The 21,648-nt window shown below is 40.5% G+C and overlaps 2 protein-coding genes across 4 annotated transcripts in view; one reads left to right on the top strand and one right to left on the bottom strand.

Moving 5' to 3' along the window:
• Nucleotides 1-5,304, bottom strand: part of TTI1 (TELO2 interacting protein 1) — a 44,290-nt gene extending 38,986 nt beyond the window's left edge. For 2 of the 3 annotated variants that reach the window (XM_006749707.3, XM_031020969.2), the window contains exon 1: nt 5,233-5,304. The gene's annotated coding sequence lies outside the window, so the exon portion shown is untranslated. Of the gene's footprint in view, nt 1-5,205 lie in introns of all 3 variants that reach the window. The other variant, XM_081832798.1, reaches the window with a different exon arrangement.
• A 51-nt stretch (nt 5,305-5,355) lies between these two features.
• RPRD1B (regulation of nuclear pre-mRNA domain containing 1B) overlaps nt 5,356-21,648 on the top strand; it is a 51,815-nt gene continuing 35,522 nt past the window's right edge. Inside the window, exons 1-3 of the mRNA XM_081832809.1 lie at nt 5,356-5,921; nt 10,603-10,732; nt 18,212-18,345. Coding sequence (XP_081688935.1) covers nt 5,771-5,921; nt 10,603-10,732; nt 18,212-18,345 — 415 coding nt within the window. The 5' untranslated portion in view covers nt 5,356-5,770. The remainder of the gene's footprint in view (nt 5,922-10,602; nt 10,733-18,211; nt 18,346-21,648) is intronic.

The raw sequence follows: 21,648 nt of genomic DNA, 5'->3' as shown, positions 1-21,648 counted from the left end.
CTCCCCCTGCTTGTGCTCTCTCTCTCTCTGACAAATAAATAAAATCTTAAAAAAAAAAATAAAGTGGCTGGTTTATTTGTGCACCTCTGCAACTGAACAGTATACTTTTTTTTTTTAAAGATTTTATTTATTTATTTGAGAGAGAGAGAATGAGAGACAGAGAGCATGAGAGGGAGGAGGGTCAGAGGGAGAAGTAGGCTCCCCGCCGAGCAGGGAGCCCGATGCGGGACTCGATCCCGGGACTCCAGGATCATGACCTGAGCCGAAGGCAGTCGCTTAACCAACTGAGCCACCCAGGCGCCCCTGAACAGTATACTTTTTTAGTGTTACAGCTTTACTTGTGATTTTTCCCAGCATCTGGTACAGTGTCTGCCAAGCACTGTTTTTTTTTTTAAAGATTTTATTTATTTATTTGACAGAGAGAGACACAGCGAGAGAGGGAACACAAGCAGGGGGAGTGAGAGAGGGAGAAGCAGGCTTCCCGCCGAGCAGGAAGCCTGATGTGGGGCTCGATCCCAGAACTCTGGGATCATGACCTGAGCCGAAGGCAGACGCTTAACGACTGAGCCACCCAACCACCCCGGCACTGTTTGTTTAATAAATGAGTAAAAGAAGCTGGATAAACATTAAACCTCCAGTATACTTGAAATTTTGTAGCTTCCTACTTGTTCTTTTTTCTACCTCAAATGTTTCCTTAGCACATACTATGTGCCATGCACTGTGCTAAGGTCTTGACAAAGAAAGGGCGCCTGGGTGGCTCAGTCATTAAGCGTCTGCCTTCGGCTCAGGTCATGATCCCAGGGTCCTGGGATCGAGCCCCGCATCGGGCTCCCTGCTCGGCGGGAAGCCTGCTTCTCCCTCTCCCACTCCTCCCTGCTTGTGTTCCCTCTCTCGCTGTGTCTTTCTCTGTCAAATAAATAAATAAAATCTTTTAAAAAAAAAGTTAAAAAAAACCCCACAAAGTTAACTGGAGGGTCTAGCCCTGCAAGGAAGGAGTATACAACAGAACACTAAGGAGTATACAAAATAGAGGTGGAGGAGGGGAATCAAGGAGACTTCCCATAAATCCTTCCTGAAATTACTTTAGGCTCATTTCAATTACAGCTGTCCTCTACAGAATATTTGTGGAACCGTGCTTTGTACTACACTAATACTATGTGCCTATACCTTCTACTAGACAAGAAGTTTTTTGGTAGGCAGTACATTCTAGAAAAGTGGTTCTTAGCTTAGAGAAGGGTGTACATCAAGAATATATACTCCTGGGCGCCTGGGTGGCTCAGTTGGTTAAGACACTGCCTTCGGCTCAGGTCATGATCCTGGAGTCCCGGGATCGAGTCCCACATCAGGCTCCCTGCTCGGCGGGGAGTCTGCTTCTCCCTCTGACCCTCCCCCTTCTCATGCTCTCTCTCTCTATCTCATTCTCTCTCAAATAAATAAATAAAATCTTAAAAAAAAAAAAAAGAATATATACTCCTTTCCCTCACCATCGGGGTAGTGTCAGAGGAGGCCTAGTGGACAGTTAGGACTTTTGCTACTGTCCTGTGATAATGAGGCCACCCTTAGTGTAGTGCAGTGGATACCAAGTGGGGAGCTGGGACTCTCACTTCTACTGGGAAGTAATGAGGAGCCCTTCCCCTTGGGTGTCAAAGGAGGCTGAAGGAGGACTCTGGACTTCTACCTACACTTGGTTCTCCTGCCAGAGTGGTGTCAGAGAAAGCCAGCTAAAACAGAAGGCTTAAATAAGATCCAGAGTGTCAGAACATAATGCAAAAATGTCCAATCAAAAATCATTCATCATACCAAGAACCAGGAAGATCTCAAACTAAAAGAAAAAAGACAATCAATACATCAAACACTGAGATGGCAGAGATGTGAGAATTATCTGACAAAGATACCAAAGCACCCATGATTAAAAGGAGCAATTATGAACTTGCTTGAAGCAAATGAAAGAATAGAAAGCCTCAGCAAATAAACAGGAGATATGAAGAAAAAAATGGAAATTTTAGAACTGAAAAATTCGATAACAAATAAAAAGGTCAGTAGATGAGCTCAAAGGCAGAATGGAGAGGACACAGGAAAGAATCTATGAGCTGCAAAACTGAATAATAGAAATTACCTAATCTGAACAACTGAAAGAACATAGACTGAAAAGAGCCTCAGGGACCCACAGGACTATAACAAAAGATCTAAGAGTTCCAGAAGAAAAGGAGAAAAAGGGTGGGTCTGAAAAAGTACTCATAGAAATAATGGCTGAAAATCCCCCAAATTTGGCAAGAAATATAAATTTATATACTCAAGAAGCTCAGTGACCCCCAAACAGGATAAACCCAAAGAAATTTACATCAATTATAATGACATCATAATTAAATTTCTGAAAACAAATGACGAAAAAATCTTGAAAGCAGCCAGAGAAAAATGATACCTTGCTTATAGGGAAAAACAATTGGAATGAAAATGGATTTCTCATCAGAAGCCATGTACGCCAGAAGGAAGTGGCACGGGAACTTTCAGGTGCTGGGGGTGGGGGGGTGGGGGGCGGGGAAGAACTGTTAAGACAGAAGCCTACACCCAGCAAAAATGTTCATCAGGAATGAAGTGGAAATTGAGACATTTTCAGATAAAGGAAACCTAAGAGAATTTAACACCAGCAGGCCTGCTCTAAAAATATGGCTAAAGGAAATTCTTTAAACAGAAAGGACACATTAAAAAAAGGAATATTGGAATGTCAAGGAGGAAGAAAGAACGTGGTAAGTGAAGATATGTATAAATACAATAGGCTTTCCTTATTCTTTTTAGTTTTCTAAATTGTGTTTGACAGTTGAAGCAAAAATTATATCACTGTCTGATTTGGATCTAAATGTATATGTAGAAAAAATATTTAAGACTATTACCTTATAAATAGGGGAGGGTAAGGAGACATAAAGGGAAGTGACGTTGTTATACTTCATTAGTAGTGGTAAAGATAAGTTATGTACAAATAATGTAATACCTGTAAGAATCATTAAAATGGTTCCAAAGAGATACATTCAGAAACACTATAGATAAGTAAAATGGAATTCTAAAAAATGTTCAAGTAACTTATAAGAAAGCTGGAAAAAGAAAATAGAGAAACAAAAACAGAACAAACAGAAAACAAAAAATAAAATGGAAGATTAAGCTCTACATATCAATAATTGTATTAAACATAGAAGGTCTAAGTATACCAACGAAAAAATAGAAATTTTCAGAGTGGATTACAAAATATGACCTAACTCGGGTGCCTGGGTGGATCAGTCAGTTAAGTGTCTGCCTTCAGCTCAGGTCATGATCCCAGGACCCTGGGGTGAGGTCATGATCCAGGACCCTGCATCGGGCTCGTTGCTCAGCGAGGAGTCTGCTTCTCCCTTTGCCTGCCACTCCCCCTGCTTGTGCTCTCTCTCTCTCTCTCGTTCTCTCTCGCTCTCAAATAAATAAAATCCTTTAAAAAAAATATGACCTAACTCTATGCTGTCTACAAGAAACTCACTTCAAATATAATGATATAGGTAGGTTAAAAGTAAAAGGACAGACAGAAAGATATTATCATGCAAACATTAATCAAACGCAAGCAAGAGTGACTATATTAACATGAGATAGACTTCAGAGCAAAGAAAATTACCAGAGATAGAAAAGGACATTCTATAACCATTAAAAGGGTAAACCCATCAAGAAGACATAGCAATACTAAATGGATTATGTCAAGACACAAATCCTAAATACAAAACAACCACAAAATGTGTGAAGCAAAAATGCATTAAAACTGAAAAGAGAAATATGGGTGATCACCACAATTATAGGTGGTGACTTCAACATTCTTATCTCAACAATTGGTAAAACAAGTAGAAAATCAGCAAGGATAACAGAAGGACTCAACAACACCATCAACCAACAGGACCTAATCAATTTTTAAAGAACTCTCCAACCCACAACAGAAGAATACCCTTTCAAGTGCCCACAGAACATTTACCAAGATAAATCATATCCTGGGCCATGACACAGAGTACAGTACCTTCCCCAACCACAATGGAATCAAACTAGAAATCTCCAAACACCTGGAAACTAAGCAACACATTTCTAAATAATCCATGGATTTTAGGGCATTCACCTTTTTTATATTAATTCACGCAATCAGCTATGAATAAGGTGGCAGGATGAGAAAAATAGATGAAGATGCAGTCCTTTCCCTCTAATCTTAGTTATGTGATCTTGGGTAGTTCGCCTAACTTCTCTGTCCCATTTCCTCATTTGCCAAATGAGAATAACATAATAACTGCCTTACAGCTTTGTCATGAGGATTAAATGCGTTACTATGTGAAAACTATGTCTAGCCCATAGCAATTGCTCACTATGTTGGCTATGATTATGATGATTATGATGATTCTAGTCTGGAAGAGGAGTGAAAGCATCTAAGCAAAGAACTACAATACGGTGCAGTGAGAGAAAAAACAGTCATCAACTAGAAGAATGTCTCTTAACTGAAGTCTGCCCATAACTGGTAAGTTCCACTATAATCAGGAAATTTAAAAACTGTTATGTCTACAAAAACCTAATTCCCTACTACCAACCCAATAGCAGTTGGAAAGACAAATTTCTCTACTGGAATTAGAGAAATTGATAACTGGAATTTAAAACTTTTAAAAAATAGGCAAAGAGGTCACAGTCTCAAATAGTGTTTCAAAGAAAGGTCAATGGAACCACTGACTTCCCTGCCTCCACCCTCAAAAAAGTTAACATATTGCTTAAATTTCAGAAACAGTCAAATGGACTCCCAAGAGGGCAAGGGCAGCATGTAATTCCCTGAAAGAAGCAACCAAATTAAGGGCACAAAGGTGTGTTTTATGGCGGTGCTGTCACAGACTAAACGTCAAAACAGGACATTGAAGGGTGGTCCTGGAGGTTGAGTGGAAGCACACCAGGTGAGAAGGGGGGGAGGCGTCACCTTTGGAGAAAGAACAGCAAGAGCCAAGGCGTGAAAAGTGCACGTGGGTGGCTTGGCACAACCAAAGGAAGCTTTTGGCGGGGGGGTGGGGGGGTGGACAACCAGAGAGCAGGACGTCTACGGAGAAGAGTGCGGCCTGGGGCTTGCCAGATGAGGGAGAGAGTCCCCCCTCCCGTACCCTGTCCTGATCACTCAGCATCAGTGTCCCCTCGGGATTCCCCTCTAAGAGCTCCCGGTTGTTCGGTTACCTCTCGCTCCCGCCACTCTTCCCTTACCTCGTCTTCCAGCCTTTCCCTCACTCTCCCGCCTCCTCCACCCCGTCGGAAGTGACGTACTAACTAGCGCGCCGTACAGCGCCAGAAAGGTTCTGCCAGAGCGGGAGAAAGGGTTCCGGTGAGCCTCATTGCGCCTGCGTGCGGGCGCGAGCGGTCAAAGCGCCTTCCGGAGGCCGCCGAACTGCGCTTTCCTCCCAGTCTGTCGCTTTCGAAGTACCCTGAGCGAGGTTCAGGGAGGCCGCCGCCACTGGAGGGGCATTTTTCTGTGGCTCTGACGCCTCCCGGTGCCCAGCTACTTCGGCCCTTGCCCTTTGACCCTGCTTGCGGCGGGGTGAGAGGTCGGTGGCCATCTTGTGGCGGCGGCGCGGGCGGCTGTTACTGCGGAGACCCATCCCCTCCCCCTCCTTACCCCCTGGCCGTCTGTCAGTCAGTAAAGAGCCCCGCAGGCAGTCAGGTGAGGCCCCGGCCTCGTGCCGTCACTCTTCCCGCCGCACTGGGCGGCCCAGGCCGCTCCCTGCAGGGCCCCACCGCCGCCACCATGTCCTCCTTCTCCGAGTCGGCGTTGGAGAAGAAGCTCTCGGAGCTGAGCAACTCTCAACAGAGCGTGCAGACCCTGTCCCTGTGGCTCATCCACCACCGCAAGCACGCGGGACCCATCGTCTCTGTGTGGCACCGCGAGCTCCGCAAAGGTAAACACCCCCTGCGCAGCCCCTTGGGCCCTCCCCCGGATTGACCTCTCCCCAGCCCACTCCCGAGGCTCCTCTAGCTGCTTAGTTGAGGCTTGCTTTCCAAGCCTGGGCCTCTGATTGCGCTTCTGAGGTTGGAGACAGTGTTATCCCCATTTCTCGGAGAAGGAAACTGAGGCCCGGGAAGGTTTAAGATACTTGGCTGAAGTTCCCAGACTCCCAGTTCATCCAGCCCTTTTCCCCGCAGGCTACTCCTGACACTTGTGACTATTATTATCTCGACAGCCTTGTAGAGGGCACTGGCCCTAGGCTGTTGTGTGCCAGGCGCTTTGCTGGGCATTTGGAGTAAGAACCAGAGGACTCTGGAGAAAGACTGCCTAGATCGAGTCCTGGCTTAGCTACTTATTAGCTGAGTGATGTTGGGCTAGTTTCTTCATCTCTCTGTGCTTCTGTTTTCTCATCTGTAAAACGAGGACAAGGATGGCTGCCGCTTACAGAGCCTTTATTCTGTGCCAGTCACTATGCTAAGACCTTTACGAATATCCTCACTTAGTCCTCAGAACAGCTCTGTGAAGTGGGTACAGTTACCCCCATTATGGAGCTGTTAAGGGGCCACACTACCTAGACCTTACCTCTCAGGCTCCTCTTCTCATGCATCTTTCATTGATTCTAGACCCTGCTCAGGATCTGACAGGCATTCATTGAGCTCAGCCTGTTATGTGCCAGGCACTGGGTTGGATGCTTAATAACATGTTGACTCCAGAGGCCATCTGCCTGGAATTTAAGCCTGATTTTGCCATTCACTGACCCCAGCAGCCTAGCCTCTCTGACCCTCAGTTTCCTTACCTATAAAATGGAGGTGATGAAAACTGATATTTACTGTGCCTTTAATTATGTGCCAGGTGCAGTACTGATATCTTTACATACATTGTCATTTTTTAAATTCTCAGAGTTCTCTGGAGTAGGAACTTTGCAGATGAGGAAAAACTGAGGCTCAAACAACTTGCTGTGGTAAGGAGTAAACAGGATAATCCAAATGAACATTTAGCATGGTGTCAAGCACAGTATAGGCATTTCATAAATAATGGTGAAATGGGACTACTAATTACTCAATGTGAGGCATGGTCTTTGCCTTCAAGTTGCTTACAGTCTGGTGGGGAAGGATAAGCACCTTCACAGCTGTTACCCTAATGATTCCATAGCAGAAAGCTGAGGAAATGGAGCTTAGAACCACTTTGGGCAGCCTCTGTGCAGTAGGCCCTTTATAGTATAGGAAGTAACTTTACATGTGTTTTCCACTATCTGTGAGATGGAGATCCCACCTAAGTGGTTAAGTGATGTTTTCAATTCCTTAGAACTCATGAGGCTAGACTACATCAGACACCAAAATCCAAGATTCTTTCAGGAGACCCGGTTCTAGCCTTCTAGCAGAGACTCCCCTCTCCACAAATATGTGCTGTACTGAGATAGGGGTCCCCTCTGGGCAAGTGGGGGCTAGAGCCTGGAGCCCCCAGATCCTCCTCCTTGTACCCTATTTGAGTTATGGAAAAGAACAGTTTAGAGAGTGCATTCATCTGTGACACAAGCTCCTTTAACCCTAATCTCATGATCCTAATTTCATGGAACTTTATGTTTTAAGGAGACCAGCATTATTATCTCCCATTTTATAGATGAGAATGTAAAGATGCGGAGAGATTAAGTGCTTTGTTTAGGGGCATGTGGCTGGAGCATCAGCCCAGCGCCTTCTGATGCCAAAATTTGTGCTTTCAAGTTCCCAGTGCCTCAGTGCCCTTTAATAAGTGAAGGTGATCATCTGACTCCAACCAAACTCATAGCAGTTTTGTTGATTAGAATTAGTCACTGTATCTCACCCCATCCCATACTAATTGAGCATTTATTTCATTCTTACTAGTTCTGTCTTTTTCACTAGATTTGTGTTTTGAGGGAGAAACTAGGGCTTCTTGTTTCTTTGTACTACCCATAGCATTTAACATGGTGCCTTTTAACACAGTTTAAAAATAGGTTAGAAGTTCGATTGTGGTCTCCAACGTCATTTTCATGGTTGAGTAGAGGATCCAAACAGCACTACCTAATACAGCTTTCTGTGAGATGTTTTCTATCCATAATGCCCAGCAAGGTAGCCCCTTGCCACATGTGGCTGCTGAGCACTTGAAATGTGTGACTAAGGAACTAAAGTTTTAAATAATTGTGCTAGTTACAGTTCAAGTGTTCAACAGCCATATGTGGCTACTGGCTACCATATTGGATAGTGCCAAAGTAGAGGATGCTCTTCCAAGCATCAGGATACAGCTTCCTAATACCCAGGCTTCCTTCATGAATAGAGAATGCCCCCACACTGAAGTGGAAAAAGATTTTGTGCCCTTATGCTCAAATTGACTAGCTTCTTAGATTCTGGCCCACCCTGAGTCTTTAAGAGTGGACATTTCTATCTGTGGTCAAGTCATTTTCCCTAAGATGTTTACAGACTATCTCTGAGTCGCCTTCAAAATATTTACAGGGTTTAAAGAAATTATTATTATTACTATTATTATTTGCTTAAATACTACTTTTTTTCTTGATGGGTTATTGTCTTTCCACTTTCTGGGAATAATTCTTAATTTATCCCTTTGGGCTCTGTCCAAAGAACTTCCCTTCTTTATGGAGAAGTTTGATGTAAAATGCTCTTAAATGAATATTTTTAGTAATGTTTTTATATGTTGGCCTGAATGCAGATAAATAGGCTTTTTTTCCCCCCAACTTTTTTAGATGTCAAAACCAGCTAAACAAATTGAATTTTTTGGTCAGCTAGTTATATAAATTTTGCCTAGTAACTACTCCATCCCATTTGGATTGGGCATAGATAGGGGATGAAAGGATCTATTATGTCATATTGGAAAGACATCTGAATAAGTGAGTTGTCACTTGGGACTAGAGTAGAGGGTGTGAGTATTCAAGTGCTCTGGGCTTTGTCGTATCACCTTTACACACATGGTATTTATGTTGGCTTCAGGATGCTGGATGTAGAGGGATAAAGTTTGACTAAAATCCCCATTGCAAAGTTTGAGGATGATGAAAATTAATTGGCATTATAAATAGTGAAAACTTTGGCTCTCTGGCCTCTTGGCTGTCATGTTTGCAGCACTGAAAAAAAATGTATCATGTCTTAATTGTCCAAATTGACATTTTATACAATGGATTCTGGGTTTTTAAACATAAAATATATGGCATTTGTAAAGCTTTGCTTAATCAAATTACCTTTGTTGAAGTTCTGTTGTACTTTTGAATCCGCTAACTCATGGCGTTCTAGACTTGGTAGTTTTATTTGTTGCAACATCCCAGGGCAAGGTTTACTTTAAAAAAAGAAAAGCCTTTGCCATAATGATACCTTTGTAGCAACGGTAGAATATTGTAACTATTGACACTTTTGATCGGCTTTTGAATAATAATTAGAATAGTTAAAGATTAAATATTATCATCAGTTAGCCATGTAAACTAGGTTATTACCAGAAGGCTAATAAAACTCAGGATAGTCATATTTAATTTTATGAATACTTTGTCATCATTTTAAACTATTACATGCTTTTAAAATCTTGTTTTTAACTTGGGTTATTCTTCTGTAGCTACCTTTAAAAATGTCACATCTTATGCCTGCTGTGTCAGAATTTATACATGCTGTGTGCATTTCAAAAGAAACAAGTGGTTTCTGAGAGGAATAGAGTAAGGACTAGTTTTTCAGGTATGTAAAGGTTGATATAAGGCTTGCTTGAGTTTTTCAGGTATTTTAGCATTGGAGAAAACTTAATGTTTTGGACTGTCTGATTATATTCTTATTTATTTCTTTTAAAAGAAAACTGGGACCAAAAATGCTAGTGATGTAACTTTACGGTTGAGAAGTTATGTGCATAGAAGCCAGGAAATTCAGTAATGTTTCCCTAAGCAACTGTAACTCAGACATAGTGCATGAGGTTTTTATGGTTTAATATATGATGCCATATAGAGTAATAGGAAATACTACGTTTAGTATGTATAAGAGAGAAGAATTACGGTTTCTGTGGGAGCCATAATTTTGCATATCCAGAATTCAGATATCTTTAAATTTTCATTAATAACGTAGCATTAATATATATTTATATTTGAGATAAATATCCATTGGTGCATTTAGAGATTTCTCTGGATTGTAGAATTGATATCACTGACTGATGTTTGTTATTGGAGTGTTCAAAGAGAAATCATCAGTGTAGGAACATAAATTATAAGAATCTATTTTAAAACTGAAACCTGGCTCAGTCTTTTCATTCTGCAGTATTTGGTAATTAAGAGTGAATTAAAAATGCTCATCTTTGCAATAGAATAATTGAAAACCTTGATTTTAATATGTCTTCTTGAGGATATGCTTATCCTTTAGGAATTTTCTTTGGATTATCTTTATTTTTACCATCAATTGTTCTTGTTAAAATATTACAGAAATGAAGATGGCCCATTCTTGTTTTGTTTTTCAAACTTGTATTCTCAAACCTGTTTTGTTAGTGATGTCAATAAGTTATTTAAGTTGTTGTTTCAAACATAAATGAACTCTGATCTCAAGTAAATAATGCTTAATATTCTTTAGGAGTAGCTTAGGGCAGAATTGTGGATTGAGAATTTCCTTGGTGTAAATTAAATTATCTTTTTTTCTTTTTTCCAGCCAAATCAAATAGAAAGCTTACTTTTCTGTACTTAGCCAATGATGTCATCCAAAACAGTAAAAGGAAAGGACCTGAATTCACTAGAGAATTTGAATCTGTCCTTGTGGATGCTTTTTCTCATGTTGCCAGGTATGTTGTCTGGTTTTTTTGTTTGGTTTGGTATTTAAATGCATTATCCTTTCCTCTTTACTGTTCTTTCCTTCTCTGGGAGAGCCTTTGTAAATTGACAACTTCATATTTTACAGGGTTGTGCTTTACAGTGTTGTAGAGGCCAAATTACATTACAGAGTGTTGTAGAGGCCAAATTACAGTTTTATGTTTTGCTGGACCCTTAAGAACTGTCTCAGACGTGTAAACATTTTGATGCATTGAAAGGATTGAGTCTAGCACTTGTTGAACATCTTTTTCCCTAGATATATTCATTTATTGAATTCATTTCTTGACTATGGTGTTTGGCTTGGCTTGGCTGAGTTGTCTCATTAGCTTATGGTCAGAAAACAAAGCTAAATAGTACCAGGAACCATTCCAGTAACAAAACCTTAATAGCAAGATATTAGTTGGTTATGCCTTCATTTTTACTTCTTTCCTTCTAAATGTCTAGATGTCTCATTTACTAAAAATAGTGGTCATTACTGTAACTGCAAAGATAATAATTATCAGTGTGGAAAGTAGATACTTGCACTGGCTATATCATATTAAATCTCTGCCACTATTGTGTTTTGTGAACAAGAAGACTAGAGCATAGAGCACACATGTAGCTAATATCACATGAAATTCATATGATTAAAACTTCTATAAATCACTTTTATTTATTTAAAAATAAACTGCTTTTCTGTAGACACAAGTTAGTTGTCCAGGAGGAGCAAACAACTATTTTTCACTAGAATATTATTTAGTAAACATATAAGAAACATCTTTGCAAAAGGAAATTGGGAAGGGCAAAAAAAAAAGAGACCAGTTGGTTAAAATTGTACTAGGGTCTGAAGTATAAGTGGATGGCCTCAAATGTATAAATGAGTCCAGCATTCCATGAAAGATTTGAGAATTTTGAAGGAATAAAATGGAAAATCCCAAAGAAAGAAATGATACCTAGTTTTCTGGAGATGAGAAAAGATTTTTGTTTGTCAGCTACGTAGCTGGCCCCTACTTTTGATGAACATGGGCACTGAAGAAGCAGAATGCATTATGATCTTGAAACAATCCTGAATCCTTATAGCAGAGTAAGCTTAGAACAGACTGCTAGAATAGCTATCTCAAATGGGAGCCCTGGCATTTTCTTGTTTTGAGGAAATGTAGTTAAGTTTCTAGGGCTGTAGCTCTGCCTCCAGCACTCTCAGTGACCTTGGATGTGTTACTTAGCTTCTACTAACGCCTTAGTTACAAGTTTCCTAACTGATTAGAAGGGGATGACATCACCTACCTCACTGAAGTTGTTGTGGGGCGGAAATACACCAGTCTGTTTGAAAACACATAGTACACTGCCCAGGCCCCAGTCTTTGCTCAGTTACGGAAATATGCTAAATTGTAAACTTTGTGGCAAGAAGGACCATTTCTTTTTTGTTTTTCGCTGTACCCAGGCACCTAGTAACATGTCTGCCTGGCACAGAGCTGTCAGGTTACATAGCTTTAGGGAGTACCATTTATGTAGCCTTGGTGTGATTGGTGTGCTAGGAGTTGGGCAACATTGTGGTCTGCCCTGGCATTTAAGGATTCAGTAAATATTTGTTGAATGAATTAATTTGGGTATAGGGAATTGACTAAAATAATTTCCTGTAGGGATAGTACACATAACATTTTTATTTAAAAATTGAACAATAATCATTAACTGCCCCCCAAACCAGGAAAGGGTAAGTAGAAAGGAGTAGGAGAAGGGGAATGGGCAATACTGGGATTGAAAATTCCTTTTCTACTTGATATGACATCTTAAAGCCTATCTAGGAGGCGCTGTAAAAATGTCTTGGCAGATTTCTGTGGCATTATGGGGAAAGTAAATCTGGTCCTTTTCAATGAAAAAAAAAAAGCTCTAATTCCTTTTTTTTTTTCATCTTGTTCTTTTAAGGTCCTTTTTGGGTATTAGGTTCAGGATCCCCATGTTTCTAAGCCCTTTCCTCCCACCATTGTTAGAACAGAAAAGCCAGCAACTCCACTTTAATCCTGATGTACCTTATCGAGGGTAAGAAGTAGTCTGTGTGGCTTTCTGTGCCCAGTTGAGGAACAAAGATAGTGGACCCATTAATATTGACCAAAATTGATTAGGAATCTTTTTATGGTAATTTCCTACCTCCTCCCTCACATCTCCCCCCTCCCCCCCAAAAAAAACCCCAAACCAAACCTCTGAAGTCAGAGGAAGCAGCCAAGCTCATAGGTTAGATTTAATTTGAATAGCAGTTTAATTAACTGGACTTTGAACTTTTTTCCCACACAAATGCCTTTTTTTTTTTTTTTTTAAAGATTTTATTTATTTGACAGAGAGAGACACTGAGAGAGGGAACACAAGCAGGAGGAGTGGGAGAGGGAGAAGCAGGCTTTCCTCAGAGCAGGGAGCCGGATGTGGGGCTCTATCCCAGGACCCTGGGATCATGACCTGAGCCGAAGGCAGACGCTTAACGACTGAGCCACCCAGGTGCCCCCACACAAATGCCTTCTTATTTTCTTCTGAGTTTGGAGATAGTTGTGCACTTTGTTTTTCATTCCACATATATTTGAGTGCCTTCTATGTCCCAAGTACTGATGCAGACACTAGAGGAGTAGCAGTGAGCAAGTCAGGCAAGGCCAAATAAACAAGCAAGATACTTCCAGAGGGTGATAATATGGACATGATGAAATAGAATGACATTCTGGAGTGGGATCTGTTCTAGTGTGGTTAAGGAAGCCCTCTCTAAGGAAATGACATTTGAGATAATCATGCGAAGTAGGAACAAACAGCTATTAAAAAGAACCTAAGGTAGAAATAATCTTGGCATGTTAAGAGGATCAGAATGAAGGCCAGTGTGGTTAAAACAGTTGTGTTGAGCAAAGAGAAAAGCGGCATCCGGATAAGATCAGAGAGGTATGCAGGTGCCAGTCACTTATGTCTTATAAGCCTTGGGAGAGAGGATTTTATTCTGATGGGATGTCAGTGACGGGTATTAAGCAGGGGAAAGATATATTCCATCACATGGTTAAAAGGTCCCTGTGCCTTGGTGTGGAGAATGGATTATAAAGGCCAAGGACATGCCTATGAAGGGTATTGCTCTACTACAGGCTAGAGATGACATTGGCTAGGACTCAGAGCAGTGAGACGATAGTAAGCTTCCAGATTATCGAATGTTTACTTTGTGAATGGATTTGCCTCACCTCCCCCACATAAAACTGATAGGATTTGTGGGAGTTGAGTGGGAACTGGTCATGAAGGAAAAGAGAAATCAGATTATCTCTAGGTTTTTGACATGACTAAGAGGATGGCTGCAAGTGCTCTTTGCTGAGATGAAGTTTGGGGAAAAGATGTGGTAGAGGAAGTTGGGAGTTTTGTTTTGGCCATGCTAAGTTTGAGATGGCTAGTAGATATTCCAAGGGGGTGATGCCAGATAGGTAGATGGATGAAATAGTCTGAAGCTCAGTAGGAAATTAATTTCTGGAGACATAAATTTGGAGTTATCACCATATACATACTTATTTACTATTGTGTCATGGATTCCCAAGGCCACTTCCAGGTTTGGTGACTTGCTAGGAGGGCTCACAAGACTCACAGTATGGTTGTGCCTATGGCTATGATTTATTACAGTGAAAGGATACAAAGCAAAATCAGCAAAGGAAAAGTTGCGCGGGCCGCAGTCCAGAGGAAACCACATATAAGCTTCCAAGAGTCCTCTCATAGTGGAGTCACACAAAACATACTAAATTCCTCCATTTTTGAGTTGTGACAACATGTGTGAAGTGTTGTGTACCTGGGAAGCTCATTAGAGACTCAGTGCCCAGGGTTTTTATTGGTGTTGGCCACAGGTACCCTCTGCCAAAATTCCCAACTCTCAGAAAGAAAGCAGGTATTCAGCATAAATTATATTGTTTGCACAAACAGTTTAGGCACAATAAACCATGATTATCAGTTAGGAAATTGAGGAACACTCCTTCCAGATGCCAGCCAAGAGCCAGCATGGTGAGCAGGCCTTTCTAAGGGTGGCAGTCTCAGGCTTGCTCTTTCCTGCATGATTGGCAATGGAACATTTCTGCTCCAGTTTCACAGGAGGCTCTGATGGAAGTGCTGGGGTTATTTAGAAAGAATTCCCACCTTTAGTAGACTTATCACAGGGCTACTGTGCAGGGGATAAGACAGAAACACACAAATTATAGTGGGTATGCCAAGGATGTGCCGTTAGACCTACAGAGGAAGAAAAGGTCCCCAGGTTAGCTTGGTGAGGCCTCAGCTGACACTTAAAGCAGCAATTCTGTGTGTATAATACATAGTTTATACTTTTCAGATCAAATTTATAATTAGAATTAAAAATGCATACTAAGTTGTGTTTCATGTAAGTTATACTTATCATTTTCTGCTTATTCATTGATTAATGGCAAGGACTTTTTGGTGTTTTTTCACTTAAAGATTTCTCAGTTTAGAATGGAGTTAATGCAACCTGAAAAGATAGTTCTGTCTGTTATGAAACTACTTTATTGCTTTAGTTGTACCCACTTCCAAATGCTAATGGGACTTCAGTTCATTGGAGCTACTTTGGGCAAAACCTCATGAGTAAAAAGATTTCTTGACTGTTTTATCTGTAGCTTTGAAACTTACCTGGCAAAACTTTGATTTACTATATTGCTCCAGAAATTAGCCTATCTTGGCTAATTACATTCACCAGTTAAACTAGAGCTGCTTTTTTTTTTTTTGCCTTTAGTGGTAAAAGCCTTATGAAAATGACTTGGATTTTACAGGTTTTTGTATCAGTTTCCATTGCATATAGTAATGTGGCTGAATCTGTACCCCAAATCAGTCTTAGTCTAAATTGAGTCCCAAATATTTAGTCTGCATTGTGTCCCCCCTTAACTAAATCCTTGATAAGAATTTATTGTCATGATAGGTTTCTCTTTCTATTAAGTGAACAAAGAATTTGCAGAGAACAGGTTATATGTTAAAAGCATCAACCAGTTAAGTTCTGATTAGTTGTGATTTGGTTATACTAATTATTTTATTTTCTAAGTCATTCATTTGATCTCATCAGAGGCTTCCCATTGCCTTCAGGATAAAGGCCACGTACTTAATATGGTGTTCAGGGCCCTCATCTAATTCCACTCTGTCCTTCCAGATTCTTCTGCTATTTCCACATATTCCTTATATACTTCAGCCACCTGCATTACTTCCAACTTCTCCCTCTTCACCTTGTTCTCCTTTGTGGGTTCCATTCAAAGGAGAGGAGATACCATGAGCAAAGGCACACGCGTGATGAGAGGGAGCAAGTTCTGAGCAGAAGATACATGTGGTTTAGTGCCCTGGTTGGGGTGTGGAAAGGGAAGGGGCTACTGGATCAGGCCCTAGAGGTCAGGCCCTAGGCCTTGGTCTTTGTATTACAAACACAGTATTTCATAAACCTCACTGAATGAGCAGGTGAGTGTTTAGCTGATGTCTGATAGGAGTGACTTTGTTGTGGAAAGATGATTGTTGAAAGGTAACTAATTGTATGGCCTATCGAAATCTAACTAAAAATTTTCGAGAAAGATTAAAATGAGGCCAATATTGTGCCTGTTCTAGGGTGGGTAGCAGGGGGCGGGGGAGAGGACAAATCGCTGCCCTTGTGGAAGTTGCATTCACATGGACAGTTTTTTATGGGAAGTCAAATAAATAAAAAAAATGAGATCAAATAAACAATGAGTAAAATGAATAGCATAGCAGAAGCAAGTTGTATGGAGAAAAATTAAGTAGGGGTAGGGAGTGTAATTTTAAATAGGGAGATTAGGAAGGGATGCCTGAGCCATGCCGCCAAGTAAGGAAATGTGGTTCTAGGCAAAGGCCCTGAGGCAAGAGGGCCAGGGTAGCTGTTGGGGAGCGAAGAAGGGAGAGGCTAGGTGAGGCCAGAGAAATAATGAGCTGTGTTGAGAATGGCTTTGTAGGCTTTATGAGAACTTTCACTTGTATTCTGGGGTTGAATGGGAAGAACCATTGGAAGTTTTGAGCAAAAGAGTGACATAATCTGCCTTCACGCAACAGAATTTTTAAAGCTTGAGATTAGCTTGTAGGAGGCTAAAGGTGGAAGCAGGGAGACCAGTAATCAGGCAAGAGGTAATAGTGGCTTGGACCAGCTTGACAGCAGAGGAAGAGGTGAGAAGCAGTTTGTTTCTAGATATATTTTGTAGGTGGAGTAAAAGTGTTTTTATCACCAATATCAAATAACTCAGTCATAGCTTTAAGTTTTATAAACTACCATTGAAATTTTTTTTCCTTTTTTTCCCCCCTCACCTCTGACTAAAAAAAAGTTTGACCGGAAAAAAAAAAAAGTATGTACCCTGATTTAGTCCTTTGACCCCAGTGCAGGAAAATTTCCCACTAATATTTCATAAATGATGTAATCTGACCAGATCAAGCTGAACCCTCATGTTACCTTGACTGTTAACACAAGTTTTAGAAAAGTGCCATGAGGGCATACTTCCTTTGTACCTCTTTCTTCTTGAAGTTCCTGTTAAAGATCTTGGCTTAGAAACTAAGGTGTCAGGGTATCCCTTCTTGTTGGAAGTCACTCAGGGTAAGATCATTGACACCCAGGCCGCTTTACAAACCAGAACAAGTCATAGAACACCATGGATGGTGAGGGAATTTGTTTTCCTTTCAGGAAGTCTTCCCACACTCTTCCACTTGCTGTCTGACATTTTCTGGTAAGCAGCTGTTGCACACTGAGTGCTAGTTCTAGTTATCTCATTGAAAATACTCTGTTTCCAGAGTACAGTATGTCAGGGAAAAAATGGTGTAGCTTCTCTCAGATATAAATTACAAAGGGCTATATTATGCTTGGTGTGTTCTAAGATTACCCATTAGACATCTTTGTGAGAATGGGTACTACGTACCTAACCCAGAATTAAAATAATGATGAAGTAGTTAATTTGAGTTCAGATTTGGTATATGTGTATGATTGTATTTGCAAGGCATGTAGAAGTGTTGGTGTGTTAGCATTGATGGGTTGTGGTGAATTTATTCCTCATTTTTAAACATTTGGTTTTTTTTAAATCATTTTTTTTTCTACCCTTAAAGGTTTTGGCCCCCTTTTATTTCCAGCAGAATGTCTGGCACTACATTTCGATTAATGTCTTCTTAAGAAGCAAGCTGTCACATTTGAAATGATCAATTTTTGATAATTCTCTGTAATAATCAGCGATTGGCTTTTTGCCCTATTTGCCCCATCTTTCAAAGGAGATAAAGACAGATTACTTGTATAACGTGCTCCGTCTTCCCTACGCACCACAGGAAGAATGTAGTTTCTGGTCAAATTTTGGGTATCTGTTTATCACAATGTGTATCTTACTCTTCCTTCTGTGTTTAAATATGTAAATCATTTAGTCAGTTGTTGTTATTTTTAAAGTAGGTCTGTCCTAATTAAACACAAAAAATCTTAAGCTTATATCTATCTTTTCGTCTTTTCTGGGCAGAGAGGCAGATGAAGGCTGTAAAAAACCTTTAGAAAGATTGCTGAACATCTGGCAAGAAAGAAGTGTGTATGGCGGCGAGTTCATACAGCAGCTGAAGCTGTCTATGGAGGACTCCAAGAGCCCTCCCCCCAAAGGTAGAAACATCACCACATGTTTACAGCTCTTGGTCTTTGCCTACTTTCGAATCACATATGAAAAGCTGCAGTGGGGGTTGCTGTGAACCACCAGCGATTATATGATTCTTCAGAGAGATGAACATAAATGATGGTGAGAATTTATGTAGTGCTCGCAGCGTGTAAGCCTGGTTCTAGTATTCATGCTATTCATCATCTCACACCCTTAACTTTTGCTGTGTATTCTCCTTGGCTCTCTTCTGCCTTGCAGAGAGTTTCCTTGCACAAGGGAAAGGAACAACGTTGTTTAGTTGTGGGGAACTAGGAGGCACCTTGGACTAAGATTTTGCCCTAGCCCTGCCACTGACTACTGTGGGGTCTTGAATATGTCTTTTAGCTCTTTTAGAGCTTGGTTTCATTAAATATTGATGTGGTTTTGGAACATACTTTTGATGTTTGTCAGCTTGCTGTCTATAATTGATTTTGGTCTTTACTGAACCCAGGATATCCTCCAGAAGCGTGTACATGTATGTGTGTGAACCTCACCAACTCCTCTTAAGAGTTTATGTTCTTTTTTTCTTTAAAGAGGATTAAGATCAAACATTATTTGGTTTGTGGGTTTGTGGTTAATTGCGGTTTAATTCTAGTTGGCACGATGTGTTTCTGAGCTACAGATCTGATCTGACTGCACACGAACTCATTGCCTGGAGGAACAAGTCTAAGTACTAACGTAGTACTTAGGACCCTTTATAATCTGAGCTAGTTTACTTTTCCAGATGCTTCTGCCATTTCCTCACATACACCTTGGTCTTTGGCCATACCCAACAGGTTCCCTTCTGGATGCTCTCAGGGTACCTCTTCCGTTGCATCTGGTGTTACCTCTGCCTGAAATGTCCTCTGCCCCTTTCACTGGGCGGTGAACTCATTCTTTAGGAATGCTCTTCTCATTTTGACATTTTCCCTACTTTGGGCACATGTAGCCCTTCCCTCCATGTTCCTCTGGTACTTTGTACATGCCTCTGCTATAGCATTCAACCATGATTAGTTTACCTGATAATATCATTCATTCAGCGGGCCTTTATTGTGTACCTTTCATGATCTCTTCCAGGTCTGAATTTACACGTATTTTAAGATGGGGCAACTTTCCCGTAAAACTACAAATTAGAGGCTTTGTAAGAATGACGTAAGTGCTTTCAGACTGCAGGTCATTGTTGTTTTACTTAAGAGTTGATGGGAAACAATTTTGAGGTCACTCTGGTGGTAGCTTCTTAAAAGCAAGGTGTTCCCTACTTTGGATTCTGGTAGTGTTTATATTGTATCTTTTGGAGGTGTTCTGCACAGTGTTGGGGAATTATTCAGCATTCTTTTCTCTACTCTTAGACACCATTGGTAAACAGTGCTGATTTTTTAAAACACCTTTGGGCAAGTAGGGGAGCTCTGAAAGACAGTGTTGGAAGCTAAGTGTTGAATTTCAATTCGACAAGCATTTGCCAGACATGTGCTTTGAGTAAATGGCTATGCTAAATGCTATAGGACTGAGCAGAGGGTGGGGAAATAGTTTTGCCCTTAGGGAGCAGTCAGGTAAATTGGGGAGTTTGTGGCAGTGGTAGATTTGAAAATAGCTCTGTTGGGTTTCTGATATTTTTGAGCGTCTAGACATTAACAGCCGTTGAGGCAGTATTCCTCCATGTGGAGGATAATGCTGATCTGAAGGTGATTTCTCTTTCTCTGTGCTGTAAAGATGGAAACACATACCAAAGGTTCCAACATGTATATTAGTCTCAGCTAACTCAGTCTGTCTCCTCACCATCTTCTTTGGACCTGAGTTATCAAAATATTTTACCTCAGTCCTTTCAAAATATTGATGAGTTCTCCAGAAGTTTATTTCCAAAATTAAATAGTCCTTTTATATTTCAGCTTTGATTCATGGATATTTCTTTGTCTTGAGACAACTCTAGAATTTACCTTTGAAATAAAAATTTTCCTGTGGAACTTTGACAGTAGAGAATAAATAAGCTTAGGAATTTTGTTTTAGAAAAGTGGAACTTGGGTTTATATACCCGTTTCCCCATGTGTAAGACCCGGGTGTTCTAAAGTTGTCTCTCTGTTCTTGGGCATACTCAAGCTGTCACTGGACTGAATGGAATTTCATTATTTACTTAAGTCACACATGACTCACACAGTATCCTACAGTTGTAGAAGGATTTAGAAAAGAAAGGTAGATACAAAGGAAATAGCATTTATTGAGCATCTATTATGTTCCAGCCTGTTGGCTGCTTTTCATGTTAATTTATTTTAGATTCTTACAACTCCTCTATGAATTTGGTATTTTCATATTTCAGATGAAGATACTAAGGCTCAAAAGGGTATAGTGATTTTGTCCAGATATAATTAATAAGTGGAGAATTCATGTTCTGGTCTGTATGACATTAAAGCCTGTGTTCTTCACACCATACTTTTTGCTGGGGAAGCACATGTATTCAGTAGATTTGAATTAGGGTATGAATTCATGAGCAGGTTACCCAACTTTCCGGACCTTAGTATAGGTAGTTTAGGTATTCCAAGCAAGGGTTTAAAACCAGGCTTCCAGAGTATGAATCCCTGCTCTGTCACTTCCAAGCTGTGTGACCTAGGGCATAGCATTAGACCTCTCTGAGCTTCAGGTTCTTCACTGTACCGTATGGCTATTAGTAGTAACACCTCATAGCATTATCCTAAAGATTACTTGAGATAACATAGGTAAGATGTTATTAATGAAGTGACAATATGACTTTTATTTGAGCCCCACTCTCTGTTTCTAATATCTAATATTCTGAGTTTCTCAATATGATCCACTGGCAAACATAGGAGGAGAATTGTTAGTATTTTTAGTTCCCCAGATTTTGTGCAAGATTAGAAGCCATAGTGGTTAAGAGCGCAAGCTCTAGGCCCAGCTTCCCCAGGTTTAAGTCTAGAGCTAGCCACTCAGTTTGAGACGGTACTGGTGAAGTGCTTTCAGAATACTAGGTCCAGCGTCAGACCTTGGCTGCAGAGCTTTCTCTTTCCGTGAGTAAAGTTTAATGTGTTCCTTTTAAAAGTTGCCTTTATTTTGCAGGGAGAGAACAAAGAATGCGGGAGCTGTTACAAACAATATTTCCTGATTCTTTTCTCTTTATGAAAGTAATATAAAATCTGTGGGTATTGGGGTTTTTTCCGCTTGTTTTTTATTTTTATTTGTTCTATTTTGTTTGTTTTTTAGTCCCAGAAAATTTCAAGTGGATTCTTTGGAAGACCTAGCTTTACAAGTAGATGGCTGCATTTTATAAAGTGTTTGGGAGACTTCAG

Source organism: Leptonychotes weddellii, chromosome 10, assembly GCF_054177405.1.
Source record: "Leptonychotes weddellii isolate Sample4059 chromosome 10, ASM5417740v2, whole genome shotgun sequence".
Lineage (NCBI taxonomy): Eukaryota > Metazoa > Chordata > Mammalia > Carnivora > Phocidae > Leptonychotes > Leptonychotes weddellii.
This window is presented reverse-complemented; position numbering and strand designations above follow the sequence as displayed.